The following is a 20257-nucleotide window of genomic DNA, read 5'->3' on the forward strand; positions in this document are numbered from 1 at the left end:
ACTTTTCTATAAAATTGATCTTTTCTGATGTGTCTGACCAAAACCCCTTTTAATTTCTGTTCATGTAAATTTTTAAAATATTTTCATTGTAGTTGCCCTGGGGTTTATATTACACAAACCACTAATTTGAATAGATAGCAATTTAGCTATAATTGCATACACATTCTTTCCTTTCATATCCCTCAGTTTGAGTCCCACTTTACCACTTTATATTTTGCACATCCATTATCACGAAATATGCCTTTTCTTGTTCAATTGTGTTCTAATTCTTACATGAATTAAGGCATAGAGTTGTATATTGAAGATACAATTCTAATGGGTTTTGTTTTTTCCCTTTTATTTACCCTTACTGATGATCTTCATTTCTTCACTCTGAGCCACTCTCTCCTGTCTTTTCCTTTCAATCTGCCGAATTCTCTTCAGTAATTCTTGTAGGACAGGTCTGTTATTGATAGACTCTCTCAGTTTCTGTTTATCCGGGAATATTTTTAACTCTTCTTCATTTTTAAGTATAGTTCTGCTGGATAAAGAATTTTTTATTGGCAATTTTTCTCAGTACCTTAAATATATCTTTCCTCTGCCTTCTCACCTCCATAGTTTCTGATAATAAATTGGAATTTAGTCTATTGAAGATCCCTTGTATGTGACAAATTGCTTTTCTTTTTCTGCTTTCAGAAAAAGCTTTGTCTTTGGCATTTGGAATTCTGGGTGGTAAGTGTCCCAGAGTAGGTCTATTAGGATTTATTCTGTTTGTAATATGTTGAGCTCCTTGAACATCTATATTTATGTCTTTCATAAGATTTGGGAAATTTTCAGCCATTATTTCCATTAATATTCTTTCTGCCCCTTTTCCCTTCTCTTCTCCTTCTCAAACAACCATGATGCATATGTTTACATGCTTTATGCTGTCGCTCAAATCCCTCAGGCACTGCTCAATGTTTTCTATTCTTTCTCTTTCTGTTCTGACTCCATAATTTTGATTTTCCTGCTTTCTAGTTTGTTGATTCTTATTCTGCGTGTTCAATACAGCTATTGTGTGCGTCTAGTATATTTTTATCTCTACTATTGCGCCTTGCATCCCCATAATTTCTATTATGTTTCTTTTTATACTTTCAAATTCTTCTTTATGCCATGAACTATCTTCTTAACATCCTTTATTTCTTTATAAATATTTTCCATCATCTCCTTGAATTGATGTATGAGATTTGTTTGAATGTTTTTGATTAGTTGTTTTAACTTTTGAGTCTCCTCTGAAGTTCTAATTTGTTCACTTGACTGAGCCATATGTTCCTATTTCTGAGCATGGCTTGTAATTTTTTGCTGATATCTAGGCATCTGTGTTTCTTGATGAGTTAGTTCTGTAGGTGAGTTTTTTCTTCTTGTCTATGGTTTTATTGTTGATTGGCTTAGTGTTAAGGCTTTTCTTTGATGCTTGGTCTAACTTATTCAAGACCTTTAGAATAGCCCATGTTCAAATGTCCAGATTTTCTCAGCTCTTTTTCATCTGATTCTTTCCCTGGATATGCAGTGCAATTTTAAAATTTTGTGCAATTGTTTCTCCTACAAAAGAGCTTAATTACATCTGTTGCTTCTCCAGGAATCTTGATCCCTTCTGTTTGTTTTTATGCACTTTTCTCCCCAGCTCCTGTGATTTGTTTAAATTCTCTCTCTCACATAATGTCCCATTTTCCTTATAAATTTCAGTTCTGGGACCCATCCTGTCTTATAGCAGTTCAGTTTAACACTCCTACCTTTTTTTTGTTCTTGAGAATTTTATTCCTCTGTTTTCTCCCCTGTTAGGATATCCCACCCTGGGGAGCCAAGTGGGTTACTCCAGAAAAGTCTGCTTTGTCCTTAGGTGGTCCAGTTGAGTGAAATTGGATTGAGTGAGGGAACAATAGATAGAAATACCAACATTTCTATTGCAGACTCCTACCCCCACCTCCATCTAGTGGGCATTTTGTATGCAGCGCTCCTCAGCAGCTTGTGTTCTGCCCTTGTGTCTGTAGACATAGGTCCCTATACCTGGATATGTGTGGAGTTCTAACTTGCTGCTATGAGTCATGCTATAGTCTCTGTCCATGGTGGGAGAGACTTGGGCTGTGCTGTGTCTGTGCGACTCCCAAGCTACCTGGGACCCAGCAGTGGGGAGGGGAATGAGAATGGACTGGGGGTCTGGGGTGGAATTTTCCTACCTAATATTTTCCTGATTTTCAATATTTGTGGAGTCCTTCTCTAGTCTCAAATATCCTCCAGAGTTCTAAGCAAGTGGGATTTGCTCTTTTATTGGTTAAATCTCTGGGGAGGGGTGGCTTTTATAGGCTATGCCTTAGGTTGCCACGTTGATGATGTCCAACAAAGTTTTAGATATTGGGTTGAACCTGCTCTTCTCTACAAAATAAAAAATGGAAAGTCTTGAACATATTTACATTCCAGAAGACCTTATTTGGTACAGACCAGCTGGAGCAAAGGTCCTATATAAGTTCAGTCAAGATGCTCCCTTTTTACAAATTATTATTATAATTTCTCCTTAATGTTGAGGGAGATGAAGCAGGTGGCTCACTAAATGTTTACTGTAAAATTATTCAGTTCACTCCCATAATATAATATTTAACAGTGAGGTTTTTGTGAATTAAAGCATTGATTTTTTTATAATATAGCTGAAATATTTGTCTTAGAGATTGTATTTGGTATACTTAGATCATAAATACTTTGTTATTAGAGTTTGAATTTTCTCTCTTAAACTGCAGATAAAAACACCAGTCATATGCTAATTAATCTACTACTCTGTTGACTCTGTGGGGTTATTGTAAAATTGAGACCATCTAGTTGGCTCTTTACCATAATTTTAGAAAAAAAATTAAAACTGCTGCTGGCAGATTTGATCCAAACACAATAAGTAACTTCGTTGTGCCCCAGAATTTACAAAGAATTAACAGGAAGGCCACATAGATAAGGTTCCCACAGAAAAGAGGGGTTGGAAAGGAAAAGTGTAATACAAGCACTGCTGACAAGTGTTGTTACAAGATCAAGATATTGTAACTTATTTCTTAAGTATCCCTCATCCTGTGAAGAAAGAATTGTTTCCATAATCTCTTTTTTATTCAACCAGGATTGGTGCAGATTGTGCCTGATGCAGTAACCCTAGCAAAAATCCATCGTCATTCTGGACTGATAGGACCACTAAAAGAAAATACAATTAAAAAGTGGTTCAGTGAGCACAACCCTTTAAAGGCGGATTACGAAAAGGTTGGTCCTTTTGGAGGTAACTTTTTTCGTCAGAGAAGTTGTGGGTTTCAGAACAGAATTCCCATATACCACCCTAGTATTAGCACTGGGACTAATATTAAATAATGTACTGAAATAAGAGTATAGTCTGATTCATTTTTACTCTGATTTTTTATTGAAAAGTAAATTAAGTATACTTTGATCCCTAATGCACTCAGTTGTCAGCTTAGTAATAATGACCCAGTTTGAATAGTTTAGTTACTAGAGGAAAATTTCAATGTTTGGTTTTCTTCTGAGGGCAGTTCCTGGTTATCAATTTCTTCACTCACCTCCTTCCCTTACACCAATCTCACCCCAGACATGACACTCCTTGAAACTCACTCTACCTGTTTGAACACACTCTCCAATTTCTAGAAACCTCCCTCCTTCCTTTGCATTTATTTCTTCACCCATTCTCTACCTTGTTCTGCATAATTCTCTCTTTCAATTGTTTACAAGAATTATGAGAGGGCTTTTGTTTTATGTATATGAATTTTACAAAATATGGTCTTATTTAACTGCAATTATTTTTTCCCACTTTATCTTGAAATCTGGCCTATACACTATAGTTGTGAAGCCAAATCTTCCACTTGATAAGCCATGAACTGCTACAGTTGAGTTCACCCAGGAGCAATTGTTCCTTTGTACTAATTCACACAAAAGTGCCATACAGAGGAGTATTGGGTTTGTTCAGAACTGTCCCAGTTTTAGCACTGAAATTCCCTCATTCCAGGACACCTTGCAGTTCCAGGCAACCTGGATCATTTATCACCCACTGTCATTAGCACTGGCCTGAGAAAGAGATCTGAGTTCATCTATTCCTTACTTCTGTGAGATTGGATTGGAGCAAAATGAGACTTTTGTAGGCCAAATAGCAAGTAATTAAGAAAAATTATCTTGAAATCTGCTTTTCACCCATTCCCAAAATTACAACTTGAGTTTTGAACAAACTCCTTTGGCTTAGAATTGCATTTATTTAGCTGTTTATATGTTGTTGTTGTTGTTGTTTTGGAAGTGGTATTTAGCTCATCATAATCATCACGTAAAATAAACAGGACATATTTTATTATCTTCACTTTATAAGTGAAGACATTCAAGCAGAAAAATTAAATGGTGTGTCCTGGCATTTGAGAGACATGGAACCAACTTATCCTGATGTGTAGTCTAGTAACATATCCTTTCACCCAGCAAGTCAACCACTCCATTCAAGGAGAACCATAACCTTGGACAAGCCAATGACTCATGGTTATACCACCAAGTAGAATGAAAATAATTTACACATAGGAAAGCATTTTGAAGACAAAGAATACCTTTGACACAAAATCTCTGTTCATTAAAGAAACATAAACTGTGTTTGACTTAGTGGTAATTTGCTTCCATCCACATGGACACTCACTGATACATACAGTATCAAAACACTTTTGGACATTAACTCATTGACCTATTTGTAATGATAAATATAAAATGTCAGATGCCTCAATTTAGCTTTCCTTCAATCAAAACTTGATTCAGTATCTAACAATAGCTAAAATAGTTTGAATTTCTCCAGGAACAGGTGATATTAAGTTATATTGTTCTTCTTTTACTTTGAAACATCTTTCAATATTATATAGTTGAGGCAACCAAAAATGAACTCCAGGAATCTCTTGTAAATCATGAAAAAAATAGCTCCATCTGAATGAAAGAGATATTTTCCCTTGATCCCTGGCTCCCAATTTCAATGAAAACATCCATCTTTTAGTCTAAGGAATGAATTGCTTCATGTTCTTCAGGATATTAAGAACCAGCCACTAAACCAATTAAATCATATCCTTCTCTCGAATGAGATGTAGAAATTATTCCTGGTAATGTAATGTTTACTTTTAATCATTTACATTTTTCTATTTCCTCTAATGCTAATGTATTTCCTCATTGTTTCTTTTGTTTCTGTGGTCTTATTGTTTTTCATTGATTAGGCCTTGAGGAACTTTTTCTATTCCTGTGCGGGCTGGTGTGTGGTAACGTTCATCCTGGGAGTCTGTGACCGTCACAACGACAATATTATGCTGACAAAGTCAGGCCACATGTTTCATATTGACTTCGGAAAATTCTTAGGACATGCACAAACATTTGGAGGGATAAAAAGGTCAGCACAAACAATGTCCGTTACAGTAATTAAGTAATGTTCTAGAACAATATGTAGCATGTAATGGCATAGAAGAAACCCTGCGTATGACTTGCTCTCCCTCTCTTCATCCCCCAAGGTAATGTAAATATGATTGTATATCTAATAAGAGCGAAGGTAGATAAGTTGCAATAGCTGTTAATGAAACAAATGAGCTTTCCTAAAAGTATTCATGGAATAAATTGGCTTTCTTCCCTGGGATACAGTCCTATTCCAGCCTGAGTTGTCTAAAATAGCACCTTTGTTTTCATATAAACTTTGAATGGAGACTGAGGCATGAATCGGTGCTCTCAACACATTTGGGGCAGTGCCCACGGCAGAGTGCCCCACTGGTTCACATTTCTCAAAGCTAGTATACTTCCCACGCTGGCTTAGCCTTGAATCTTTCCACAAATATTTAGTGAGCACTTACCATTCAAGGCACTGAGAATAAAATGGGAAACAAAACATATCCAGCCTGATCTCTTTCTAGTGGGAATGATAAGTTATCACACAGATAAATAACATGAAGAAATGAAAAGTTCTATTAAGACACTAAAGCACAGAAATAAGCTAGGAAGTGCCTGGGGTGGTGATGTTTTATAAAGAGGCCTTTCTGAAGAGCTGACAGATCTGTGTAGTGAGTGGTTACCATGTGGAGACCATGAGAAGAGAATTCCAGGAAGAGAGAGCAGCAAATGTGGCTGCCCTGAGAAGGGAAACAAGCGTAGTGTGTTCCGATGAGAACAGAAAGGGCCCAGAAGAAAAAGGAGCAGGCAGTAGGAAGTTAGGGTAAATACTGGTGGCTGCCAGACCAAGTGGGAACTGAGGGTCTTGTTATGGAGTTTGACTTTTGTTTTAAGTTCAGAGAAACCAGTAATGGATTTCAGTGAATTTCAGAGGCTCCCTCCTGCTAATCTGTGCACTAAAGAAACCAGTTAGGAGGCTACTGCAACAGTTACCTTGATGGTAAACGTAGAAGTGATGAAAGTTGATAGATTCAGGCTATATTTTGGAGATTGAGCCCCAGGACCTGCTAATTGATCGGATATTGGCAATGAATAACAGGCTAGGGTTGGAGATGGGAGTAGAGGGCATGGGTAGGAGAAGAGAAGAAAAGATTCAAAGATGACACCTAGATTTTTTGTCTTGGCAACTGGGTGAATAATTATATTGTTTACTGAAATGGGAAAGACTGGTAGATGAATAGGTTTTCATTTGATTTTATTTGAGCTGGGAGAAAAGGACTTTTGAGACTAAAAGTCCCTTGCTTTACAAAGATACTTCATATTCCAGTGAAATGGAATCAGATCATTCCAAAGACTAATCAGTTACATTTGGCTCAAAACAGCCCCTCGATAGAAGAAACACAGATGTTTTCTACAATATAATGTAGTCAACTTTCACCAGACGGTCACAATCTGGTATTAAAATGCCAACATAAACTAGATAATATGGTTTAATTTTTACAAACTTCCTTCTACTTTGTAGCATACAAGGGATTTGTTTCACTTTATTTTCTGTATGTTACCTTCCTTAACAAATAATCCTAGGAAAATTTACCATGTCATCATTCATTCCATAAACAGGCATTGATAATGGTCTGTATGCAAGGCACTATACTAAACATTAGGGATACAAAGATGAACAGCACATATTTACCAGTTCAGTGGAATGGGGCTTGTTCTTTCTTTATAGTATTGGGAAGATACGCACTTAAACAAATCATTCTAATAAAAAATGAAAAGTACAGGGATAGATATACTGGCCATTCGAGCATCTTAGAGAGTGTCTTTTTGAAAGACAAAATGTTAATTGCAAGGTTTGAGCATATAAATAACTTATTCACATAACACTTTTTTTCCCCCTGGAATCACCCCTTTCCTATATTTGAATATTAAGTTACTCTTTTGAAGTCTATTTTTTGCTGATTTGTCCACAAGGAATTTGGGGTGACCCTTATTGGTTTGTTCAGTTGGCATCTGGATTGAGTACAGGGATGATTAAAATATGAAAAAAAAGGTTCTAATCCTAAACAAATAAAAGATCCAGAGTGAAAAACATACAATAAAAACAAACAGACACAACATTACTAAATAATAAGGTAATGCTATGATACAGATATGTGTAGAGACTAGAGAGAAGGTAGAAGGTAGAACCCCAGTTCATTTTTCTGTTGATGCTATAGTAGTAGCTAGTGCTTCTGCAGTTCAGCAATTTTAAATCTTTCTCATACAATTTTGGAGGTAAAGTGAAAAGCAGGTTTAGCATAGAACTTCACTCAGAATAGGTTCTTAATAATGTTTGCTGAATTAATTGGCTAATAAAGCAATCATAATGGGGCCCTCAATCATTCAATAATTATTGATTGGCTGAGTAAAAATGAGGTTGGCAGTGCCTTCCCCTGAGATTACAGTTGGTTATTCACCACCAGTTAAGGACACCAACTACAGCCCAGTGATCCATCTGGATGATGGTCTCCAGCATCCTGACTCTACCAGTGGCTCCTGGAAGACTCATTGACAGTGTCTCCTTGGATCTTTTTCTAAAACTGTACTCCTGTCCCAAATTTCTTTAATGATTAAATGGAACTATATCTACTTGGGATAGCTTTTGAATTATAGGCAGCATCTAATAATTTTCTTCCAAAATTCTTTCAGCTGTTTCTGGAGTTCACTGAATGTTGTTTCATAGGACAACTGACATCTTCTTTGCTAGATCCAATAACTATCCTCATTGGTTGCTACATATATATAAGCCCTTTTATAAGTGGGTTCTAATCCCTAGGATAAATGAACATTGTGTTTGTTCCACATATTACATTTAAGGCCTGGTCTTTAGAGAAAAGCCTAGCCCTACCTTGCTTCTGCACATACTCAGACATGTTAATAAATTCCCCCATAATGTACAAAGACAGATATGTAAACCATGCCCTTGAACTATCCCTAATATCCTATAGCCTAACAAGGCCATATAATGCTCCATTAATAACCCATAGTCATACACCTTAACTCCTTAGCATAAAAACGCTGTGCTCACTGGCAGTGTCAAGTTTATGTTTCCCTGGTCTGTGTTTCTCCTCTTGTCTATTCTTTAAAAATATGGAGCATGGAAGTCCATGTATAATTGTATATGGCTTACAAAATGTTATTAACATTTATTAAGTAATTTTAATTCAAAATACAATTTCCTAAATTGTTGCCCAACCACTCATAAAGAATTCAGTTTCCAATTGGGAAAACTGGGTTGGCAGACATGAAACTTTTTCTCTAAGTTTCTGATCTATCCCTTAACCAAGAAGACAGAACTTAATGGAAATTAGCAGACAAACACAGCAGAAGCAGATGAAGTGTATCTTGGGGTAGATTTTCCCTTGATCCCTGGTTCCCTACAAGGAAAGGAGCAAAGGGGTGGATTCTCCTTATGAGTAGGATTTTGGTAGAGAAACTTTCTTACTGAGTTTTCTAGTTTGCTAGCTGCTGGAATGCAATATACCAGAAACAGAATGGCTTTTAAAGAGGGAAATTTAATACATTGCTAGTTTACAGTTCTAAGGTTGAGAAAATGTCCCAATTAAAATAAGTCTAAAAAAATGTCCAATCAAAGGCATCCAGGAAAAGATACCTTGGTTCAAGAAGGCTGATGAAGTTCAGGGTTTCTCTCTCAAGTAAGAAAGCACATGGTAAACACAGTCACAGTTTCTCTCTTGCCTGGAAGGGCGCATGCGAGCAAGGTATCCTCTGCTAGCTTTCTCTCTTGGCTTCTTGTTTCATGAAGCTCCCTGGGAGGCGTTTTCCTTCTTCATCTCCAAAGGTCACTAGCTGGTGGACTCTGCTTCTTGTGGCTATGTTGTTCTCCTCTGCTCTCTCTGAATCTCTTATTCTCCAAATGGTTCCTCTTTTATAGGACTTCAGAAACTAATCAACACCCACCCAAATGGGTGGAGACATGTGGTCATCTAATCTAGTTTAACAACCACTCTCAATTACATCACATCTCCAGTGAGATGATCTAATTACAGTTTCAAACATACAATGCTGAATAGGAATTAGAAGAAATGGCTGCTTTTGCAAAATGGGATTAGGATTAAAATATGACTTTTCTAATGGACATATATCCTTTCAAACCAGCACCCTGGGTCACTACCCTTTCCAGAACAGCTCACAGCAACCATCTATATGATCCTGTTTAAGAAATGTTTACAAACATCCAGATGTCCTGATTCTTGAATTAAATTCGAAGTCAGATTAGCCATACTCTTGCTCAGAATTCATGCCCAGATGGTCCCTAGACTATTCTGAATTCAGCTTTCTAGAAATCCTGAAAGCCTATCTCCATTCTTGGAACACCTGAAAGTCCCTTAAATTTTCTAACTTTTAAGAGAGAAAAAAATCATCTCAGACATGAATGAAGAATTTCACATCCTGTGCATAAACAAATAATCCCAATTTAATGGTTTTAATTATGAGATTAGATAAAGAGGGTTTATACCAGCAGTTTAAATCAAAGTTTCTATATTAAGTATTACTTTATGATTCTGGTGAAAATCTGGCTAATCTCTACAATGGAAATGAGGATTCTGTCAGCTTTCTGAAACCAATTGGTGTTTCTTTTGAAGCAACGATTAATTATTATCTTCATTTCTTTATTTTCTTTCACAAAGGTACAAATTAAACAGGCTAACAAATTATGCATCCACAGTATTTCACATAAAGTTCCCTGTAACAATGATTTCTAGATAGCAAGTTTTTCATTTCATAGAATATGTGATTATAATAAACTAAATTTCAATTCAATAATTTCTTGATGGTAACTTTCCTTGAAAGCCTTTATTAGTGGTCTTTATTGCTCTCTTAACTCATTGTTTCACACTTTTATTTTTTCAAACTACATTTCCGATATGGTGGCTAACATATGGACGCTCACTTTGGCAATGCTGGCCTTGCATGAAGCCCTTCTCAGAGCTTTCTTTCTAGGTAATTTTAGAGGCCCTTTGAGCAATGGTTAAGACAGGTACCCTGAAGACAGGCTCTGCGTGTGTGTGAGTGTGTGTGTCTTAATCCTGCACTATTATCTACTAATCGTGTGACCTTGAGCAAATGACTTCTCTATGCCTCAGTTTCCTCATCTGCAAAACAGAGTAGTTTTAATGATTAAATGAACTGATACATGTAAAGTGGTTATAAAGTGCCTGGCACAGAGTGAGGGGTCTATAAATATTAGTTGAAATAAATCATGATGTAAGTGTTCCAAATATGGTGACAAAAAATGAGCTTGCATCTGTAGGTGACTATTGTTTCTTTTTGTTTATAATTACCTAAACATCTTATTTCAGTACCTTTTAAAGTCTGTAGATTGAAATTCATAAGTTGAACTACTAGTCCTTTGTGAAGTTCTCTGACTTTGAAGCTTGTTGACTGACAGGACTGGCTCATGCTCTCTGTCAGGTTTACATTACATTATAAGGCATTCCACCAAGTCATTTTAGCTTCTGGAGTGGTTCTGTTCATAAGCAGAGGTGTGCTGGAGGTGGCCCGCCTGGCTTGGGAGAACTCTTGATATGCACCCTTCTCTAGGCCATGTTCAGTGACATCACACTGGCAGCTGTGGTGGAAGTACTCATGCCACAAAAATTAGCAAGAGCTACAAATTAGAGTTTTGTTCCAAAGAGAGAGAGAGGGACAGTTGTTAAACATTTACCATAACACCACTGGACATAAATCCATTTAAAACATATCAAAAAAATAAAAATAAAACATGAAAAGTCATTTCAGAGCTCAACAAAATAAACCTTCACTTCTGTTCTTTTCCTATTAAAGATTTATTCCAGTGGAATCAAAATGAACACAGTTTTAGCCCTGTTTATATTTTATCCCAATAGATCACCAGTCATCTAATATCATTAATCTCAGCTTTTAAATGTTAATATTGTTCATAATAATTCTCTTCCACTATAATCATTTTGACATTATTTCTAATAAAGTACCACTGATATTAAAAGGTTTTAATTTCTAATTTGAGTATTATAATATTTATATTCTAAGCCTCCTCAATTTAAAACTATCTTTAAAAAAAAAAAACTCCCTTAACAGATTGAAAGATTAATTTCTGTCATACTCCAGTCATTGCAGTACAGCCCAATAATTTCATATGATCAAATGCTACACAGGTATTATTGATCCTCCTGTGCTTCGATTGCTATCTTAGTGTTCTTTGAAATTAGATGAGTCTCACTGGTCTGTTATTCACATGATTGTTTCTTAAGAAACTTTGTAGTTCCCTTTACACAAAGCAGTCCCCAGTATCATTTGCGTTTTCTTCAGGGAAAACAGGCTTTCCAGGATATCTCCAACTGTGAGTGCCTTAGGATATCTTTGCATCTTAAGCACCTAACACAGCAGGTGCTCAATTTCAATTGCATGAAAGGATAACATTCAAAATGCCATCAAATTTACTTCTCTTGCCCTAAGAAAATGCAATTTTCTGAAGTTAAAATTATTCAGAACCTGCCATATTCTGTTTACTCCCACTGGAAATTTACCGAGGACCGTTTACCTCGTAGTCCCTGTCCATGAGGGAGCCCAGGGATGGGACTCACAACTTCGTGCAATGTAAGTTTCACAAAGGCTTTGTCAGTCACAAACCCAGACCTAGACAAACTATAACCTAAACCTATGAATAGTGCTTTCGATTTAACAAAGCATTCTCACACAAGCTATTTCAAGAAAAAGTTTGCTTTGTCACTTCATTCTTCTATAAACATTTCTCTCTCTTCTATGTCACTTTGTCCTTCCCACTATGTTTTATCTCCTGTGTGGTTTTTTTTCTGGTGGGGGTGGTTATTCTATCTATACCTGTTATATCTATACCACCACCACCACCACCCCCGCCATTAGAAGTTAAAACAGTTGATCTGTTAATAAACACGAATTTTCTTCAAAGAGAGACTTTGTAAGTTTTCAAATGATTATGAAAGGAAGAAATGTTTGTGAGAGAGAAGGGGAAAGAGACAGGGAAGAAACAGATGGAGAGAGAAAACAGTGTAGGGATTCTGCCTTCCTGTGTGCAATGAGCCTAGGGCCCACTGTGAACAAACTGAGCTTAAGGCAGAAGCCATGAGTTCTGGTTCCTCAGTTGGTCTAAAGTCCAATGGTTTATCACCATAAGTATCTCCTAAGCCCTGATTCTGAATCCAGTAGCTCTTTAAGAACAATTACAAATGGCTCCTTAAAAATGAACCTACTGGGGCGGGCCGCGGTGGCTCAGCGGGCAAAGTGCTTGCCTGCTATGCCGGAGGACCTCGGTTCGATTCCCGGCCCCAGCCCATGTAACAAAAAACGGAAAAACAAAATACAATAATACAAGAAAATGTTTAAAGATGTTTCCCTTTCTTCCTTCCTTCCTTCCTTCTATCCTTCCTTCCTTCTCTCTGTCTTTCCTTAAAAAAAAAAAAAAAAAAAAAAAAAAAAAAATGAACCTACTATAAGGTGAATAAGGAATTCACGGGGTCTCCAAATGAAGAAAAAGTACCCTACTTCTGTGTTAGGAGAAAAAACTCATGGCATAAAACATAGTTAGAAACCGTCTGTCCATCTCAAGCCTGATGTTTAATGTTGGTCATTCGTATGTTAACTATGCGCCACTTACGTTCTCAGAGGTAACTTGGACTATTCTTCATTTTCACCTTGAGCATGATTTTAGAGTGTAACCCTTATTTAAAATGTGATACTGCAAATCCAATTTTCAGTCAAGCATTGTAGTATTGATAATCTCTTCCTCATGTAGAAACTAGCTGCTCAAACATACACTGGAATTCCATGCAAAGCATAACGGCATGTTTTCCCCTACGCTTCTGCTTGCTCACAGGGTAAGATCAGGGGGATTCAGAGTAGCTGACCAGTTTCTTTTCCTGTCCTCCTAAAATACCAGTTTACTATAAACTCAGACACAACATATCAGATTTAGGAAAGTAGGGCTGATTATTTTGAAGAGCTAGCTGTTTCAACTACACTTTTTGCATAAGAAGGATGATATACTTGATCCTCAGAGGAACTCCAGAGTCCCTGTCTAAAATTATTAAGCTGTTAAAGATCAGGAACTCCAGCTGTCTAACTTAGAACACACAGTGAACCCAGGCCAGACTGGGAAAAAAAAATGTTGTGCACTAGTTTATTGGTGAGCCTCTCCTCAGTTAATGTTTACAGAAGACTTGGAGCTCTCACAGGGTGTTAAGTGTTCTTTTTGTAATAGTACATGCACCATTACATTTTCATTATATTGTACATATGAGGTTTCCTGTGTCATCTAATTATGCAGGGTTCGATCCAATGGAGATTCCAAATTTGTCTTCTCAATTAACTCATGGTTATTAAGCAAGAGACTTGTGTTCTTTCTGTTGAACAGCAAAATGTGCTCTTCTGAAATGTAGGTCATATGTGATATCAGGAAAAGTGTAAGCTTAAACATTCCCTAACATACTCAATAGTTATTTATTTGGATACTAATATCACAACGTACACTATTTTGTATGTTGCATAATAGGAGTCTGCAGCATTTAGTAATCTTTAAATCAATATATTTTTAATGACACTGTGCTTTTTCCTGGAGACAAAAACATTGAAACTCATGAAATTAAAAATCTTAATTTTAATTATAAAATCAAAATATGCCTTCTTACTAAGTCTCACTTCATCTCAGCATACAAATACATTATTCAAACCTTCATGTCTTTCAATTCTGGGACTAAAATTTGAATATGTCCATTTACTTACTTTATCAGTTGTGCGAGTAAAATATGAAACGAACTTTGTAAAAGAAAGAAATATTTGTGTTTACAGAGTCCAGCTCACAGACCTTTGAGTGTGTTTTCTTTCCATGTTGATCTTCCTATTCCTTGCCTCTGTCACCAAAATTAAAATGTCAGCTCTCCTCAAATTGCTGAGGATTTAATGTAGCTAATCACAGGAGTGGCATGAAGCAAGTGCTCCTAATTGTGGTCCTGTGTCCTGTGGCACGGGGGAGGGGTCAAGTTCTAAAGGAAGTGGTGAGAATTGCCCTTTAAAGCCTTGTGCATACTTGCTATGCATTAGCTTAATTAATCCTCACAGGAACAAGACAGGTACTGTTATGTTCTCTATTTTACAATTGAAGAACTGAAACAAAGAGTTAAATAACATGCCCAAGGTCACAACCAGGAGGTGGTGAAGCCCTTGAGAAGATGTCCTGTAAAAGACTGATACACCCATTTCTCAATAAGCCCAACCTAGGCTGTTCTCCATCCAACATTGGGACAGATGGCTGTTTCCTTATTTAGTACCAGATAACATGCATTTATCACCATGATATATATATATACATATTAAACTCTTATCTTTAGAAACTAGGATCGGATTTCTTGGAATATAATTGCATTATGAGAAGCATGCGAAAACTAAGGACAACTATGAAAGCATCAGGGTCCCATCCATAGGCATATGCTTTTTGAGTGAAAAGAAATGCAAAATTTCCCATTTTCTTTTAGAGCGTTAATATTTCTTGAACTTCTAACAGGTATAGTTGCTAATTTAAGTTAAACCCTCGTTGGTTATGACCCTCCTGTAGTTTCATAACCCACCAGGGATTTTCTGTTAAATTTAATGTGGCCAAAGACCACCTTGAACTGTTGAGATGAAGCCCAGTGGTATTATGTAGATGGCATAATTCACATTTGAGGAAATGGCTGCTATGATCCTCAGCTTCGGTGCTCAGTTCTTTAAAATTGAAGGGCGTTCATTATTTGATTATGTGTATATTTGCTTAAGAGACAACTAAATGAAGAAAGAACCTTCATTTTAAGTAAACAGCAACTCAGCTATTTCAGAGTTCTTCATTACAATTAACATGCTTTGGCCACTCGCTTAACAGTGTATTGTAGAGCAGGGCAGTCTCCATTGTGAGAACCATACTATTGGGAAGATTTAGGAGCACATGAGGAGCACTTTGAAGAAAGGGCTGGACTTAATAGGGATTAGAGGAAAAGGCAGCCTGTGATAGAGGATTGTGAATGGAAGTGTGGAAGCAGAAGATAAACATGTGCCATAATCCATCCTCCTGCTTCCTCTGTGCTGCACCACAGCAGCTACGCACTCCGAGAAAGCATCACACTACTCAGCAAACATACCACCACCAGCATCAAATGGGCCATTCTCATGGCCCAGCAATTCTATTTCATTTTTGTGGTTAACTCACTATTTTACTCACCACCACAGCTTTAACTTTCTCCTCTTAGGACAAATCTCAGCTCTCTGCTAACCATAATTCCTCTCTTCCTACTGTACTCAGATGATCACACCTCCTACTTTATTAAAACAATGCAACCCACAGAATGAACCTGATTTTCTTCCCTGTACCAAACTCACAAACATACATTAAAACTTCTTTCTTCTTTTTTATAATAGAAATCAATTTCTCGTTTTTAAAGCAAGTCACCCCACCTGCACTTTGGAGTCATTTCCATTTATGCTTTGGAGCATAAACAAAAATTATGCTATAAATTTTTTTTCTTGTTTATTAATCCTATCCCTCTCAAATACTCCTTCCCACCAGGTTTTAAATATGCTTGTCTCCCATTGTTTGAATAACCTTGCAACAAAACCCCCACTTTCCATGCCATTTCATTCACTTCACAAGCTTCTTGAAGGAGTTGTCTATACTCTCTCAACCTCCATTTCCTTTACCTTCCATTCAATCAATCCATAAACACGTCAGTCTAATTTTATTCTTCATACCTGATAAAATCATCAGTGAAGTTCACAGTGCTAAATCCAACAAAATTCAGTCCTCATTTTATCTGATTTACAAACAGGTCAATAGCGTTGACTATTCCTTCCTCAAAATATCTTCCTCTCTTGCCTCCTGGGATTCCTACTTCCTTCTCAGTATCTGATTCAGGCTGATATCATTTATCAAGCCAAAAAATTTTAGATTCCCCAAGACTTAGCATGGCCCTCTTCCCTTTTCACTCAAAACTTTACACCAGATGGGTATCATTTGTATACAAGGTTTCTTTCAACACCTATATGCGGATGATTCACACATCCTTAATTAAATCTCTACCATAAACTCATTCGCAACATATCAGACTGAGGAAAGTAGGACTGATTATTTTTGAAGTGGTAGGTGTTTCAACTACCCTTTTCAAGTAAGAAAGTTCAGATACCTGAGCCTAAGGAGAACTCTAGATCATATCTAAAGCCGTTAAGCTGTTGAACAGAAACCTCCAGCAGTTCTCATCCCTCTCAGAATTCTATAAAATAATCATACTCAGAATTTTTAGAAAATAATAATTTCAGGGAAAGAATGGATATAAGTTAATAAAACAATTAACTTTGACAGCAGCGAGACAATCAAAACAAGCAAGTTTGTTCTCCTGGTCTTCCCATATAAATGTTAAATTACCACAAGCCACAAGCTTTTTGTTGAATAAGCTATGCTTATTTACTGTTACATCTGTCACATCTAACAGTATACTATCGAAATACTGTTCATGACATTAAGAATACATAAATGGAAGAGAATATATTGCCTCTACCCTTGAAAATCATATAGGCTATTTGGAAAAAATATAATAAGAAACTAAATAAAGTGCAGAAACATGGCAAAGTTAGTTAGAAATCAGCAATGGATTAGTTAATTTAAGCAGACTTGTAGAAAAAAGTTCTTAGTCCTGCTCTCGGAATCACTAGGAGAGCATCAGGTGAAAGAGAGTAAGAGCAAGAACGAGAGAAAGCATCATGGCCAGCGGTGAGAAACTATGTAGGCAAAAGGTACAGCAGTAAAAATATGTAGGACTTAGGGAAGCAATGATAAAACCTCTAATCTTGGAAGGGTGGAGTGGGAGAAGGATAACCATGATAAGAAATTGCTGAAGTATATTTGTATAGATATAAATGAGAGATTTTCAATGTGTGATTCAGTATGCAATAACACAGACCCTGAAAGATTAAATAATTTCCATTCTTCCCTCTTGCCACAACCAATTTGTAAGTACTGTTTAAACTTCAGAGATGGGCTAGAATACATTAATTCTGTGATCTAGGAGGAGGTTGGCATTTTAGTGGACTGTTAAACCACAATATAGCTACAACTCTTACAGCTTATTGGCAAGAGCCGGGATTTTGTTTTGCATGTGAGGCATCATTCCATTTCTTGGAAAGTTTTGATCTTATTCTGAGTTATTGTAAAAATTGCTCAGAAGTAAGCCATGCAAATCATATACAAAATATGAAAAGATAAGAAGTAAAGAAAAAAATCTTGTTAGGCTTTTTTTAAAATCAGCATTCTGTTCTGTTTGACCCGCTGAAAATTTAGCATGTGATAATGTTCAAATGCAGCTAAAATTTAAAATGTTTTCTTCAATATTATTATTAGTTTATATTTGTATATATTCCTTTTAGGTATTTGACTTTCTGCTATGGCGTTTCTGCATCTGACTCATAATGGTAATCGTCATGAAAGATCAGGATAACAAGATCATGACAGCACATGAATTTGCAATTAACTGTAGACAAATCAATGTGATCCGTCATATTTTTCTCTTTTGAAGAGCAAAAAGTATATCTACCACAGAAGAGAAATTTTCATGCATTTGTAAAATTTAAGACTCGTCTAAAATTATTTCCAAGGTTCCACTAATTATATTAAACATAATATAGATAATAGGAAAAAAACACTTGGAAAACTATTACAGATGAAATTAAGATGTTTTATTTTTCCTTGTTATGGAAGTCTGGAGTATTTCTAAAATGTTACTAAACTGGTAGCAATAGTAATGACTACCTGGATAACATACATAAAAATTGCTATCCAATTCTAAGTTCCACTTAAGGGTAAGAGAAGTTACGTGGAAGAATTTGGAGTCAATTAAATCTTGAAGGAAGAGAGGAATTTTACTGAAAGCATTTTTGAAGAGAGAGGAGTATTTAGTTGTGATGAAGTTCAGCTCTGAAAACCTCACAACTGTTTGGGGATTAATAGTGATAATATCTAACATTTGTTAAATGCTCACTGTACGCCCCATTTTCCATAGTCAGGGTCTGAGGCATAGAGATGGTAAGCAATTGACCAGGACACAGAACCAGTAAAGGGTAGAACTGTGATTTAAATCCAGGCCAACAAGCTGTCTCTGGGGCTACAGTCTGTGCCCTCTGCATAGAGTCTCTAATTGTAGCAACTCAGAAGTGTGCAGCCCTCTCTATCTGTCAAGACACTGCTATCTAGGAATTTGTGTACATTTTCTTAGTTTATCCTTACAGCAATTCTGAAAGTTAGATATTATTTACCCATTTTTAGAAATGAGGAAACTGAGACTTATTTGTGAAGGTTATACAACTTGCAAATACCTGGGCCAGGATTTGAACCTGTGCTGTATCTTATTCTTTCAAAATATTTGCTCCCAGCTTGACTGGACTAAATGGCTTTTAAGGTAGATTCTCCTATGAATCTATTAAGAGATAAACATTTACATAGATATAGGTAATAAATATCTTCTATACAGAAGATAGGTTGGATAAGTCTACAAAACCCAGACAAAAAAGAATTTTGAACAAAAATTTAACAATTTGGACTTGATACTTGAGACACATTCCTTTGTAGGTGCTCAAAAAAACTGTTGAATAAATGGATTTAAAGCTGAATAACAGAATCTGGTATACCAGCCTTTCCTTCTCATGATCTTCAGAAGTAGTGTGAATTACCAAAGCAAACAACCAACCAAACAGAGTCAAGGAGAAACTAGATTGTTTATTTTCTTGAAAATATTTTGGAAATTTCCATGCCCTGGCTCTGCCACAAATACCTCGGTTGTGGCTTTCTAATTTCAATGTCCGTATTTCCAAAAAGTCACGTTAACTGAGTCAGATCAGTGAGATTCCCCATTGCACTATCTTTTTATTAGAACAGCCAAGCATGGCAGCAATAAAGAATACAGGTGCAATTAAGAGACTTCCTCAGTGATCCATGAGTTTTTTTTAATTAATGTTTGAGTTAACCTTGGTTTTGTCTAGGTTGACTGGTTCAAATTCTAAAAAAATGTTTGGTTTCAATGGAGCCAAAATCTTTACATTTAAAATACTTTTTTTTTCTAAAACTGTTTTCCCCTCTTCAATGCTTCTAGAGAATCTTAGGCCAAATTGGTATCAAAACTCTTCTTCATTCAGATTCAGTGAGTGAGATCTCATGGAATAAATGTGTTCACAGTCCTCCCTCTGCTCAGAGTCTCTTCTAGAAGTGCTAACACTTCATCTCAGGTTCCTTCATGTCTCAATTAATATCAGAGAAAACTGACAATTTCTTTCTGGCCTGTGTATTCCTGTTTCTCCACACTTTGAACTACACAGAGAGGTATTACTTATGTAGTAATATGGTCTGCTTATATTTACTCCTTCCTTCTCATCAGTATTTTTACTGGGTCTGTTATGAAATGAAATACAGATACCAGTTTTTCCTACCAAACATATGACATTGAAGTCATTGCACCCATATGTCATAGCTTGCCTTCTGAAAGACTTTGTCATTACAATATCTTAACTTTGACTAAAGTGTTTTTTCCTAAAGAGTCAGCTTATCCTCTAAGGAAAAAGCAAACAAACAGAGCAAAAAATATTTGGAAGTAAACACGTGATCTCTTCTATCATTTCAAAATATAAAAGAATAATATATTTGTTATTAAGGTTTAAAATAAATATAAAACTCACTAAATCCTTTTTTATTATTTTTAGAATGGATAATATTTCTACCCAAATGTTGTTTGTAATTAAACCTGTGAGACATCGTGAAGTTGATATCGTAAAATAACGTATCTTTCCCTCT

At 36.2% G+C, this 20257-nt stretch overlaps 1 protein-coding gene across 1 annotated transcript in view; it reads left to right on the forward strand.

Annotated features, from left to right (window-relative positions):
• PIK3C2G (phosphatidylinositol-4-phosphate 3-kinase catalytic subunit type 2 gamma) overlaps positions 1-20257 on the forward strand; it is a 392208-nt gene that overhangs the window by 264308 nt on the left and 107643 nt on the right. Inside the window, 2 exon segments of the mRNA XM_077170217.1 lie at positions 3113-3249; positions 5223-5392. Of these exon segments, the coding sequence (XP_077026332.1) occupies positions 3113-3249; positions 5223-5392 (307 nt within the window).

Source organism: Tamandua tetradactyla, chromosome 7 (assembly GCF_023851605.1).
Source record: "Tamandua tetradactyla isolate mTamTet1 chromosome 7, mTamTet1.pri, whole genome shotgun sequence".
Taxonomy (NCBI): domain Eukaryota; kingdom Metazoa; phylum Chordata; class Mammalia; order Pilosa; family Myrmecophagidae; genus Tamandua; species Tamandua tetradactyla.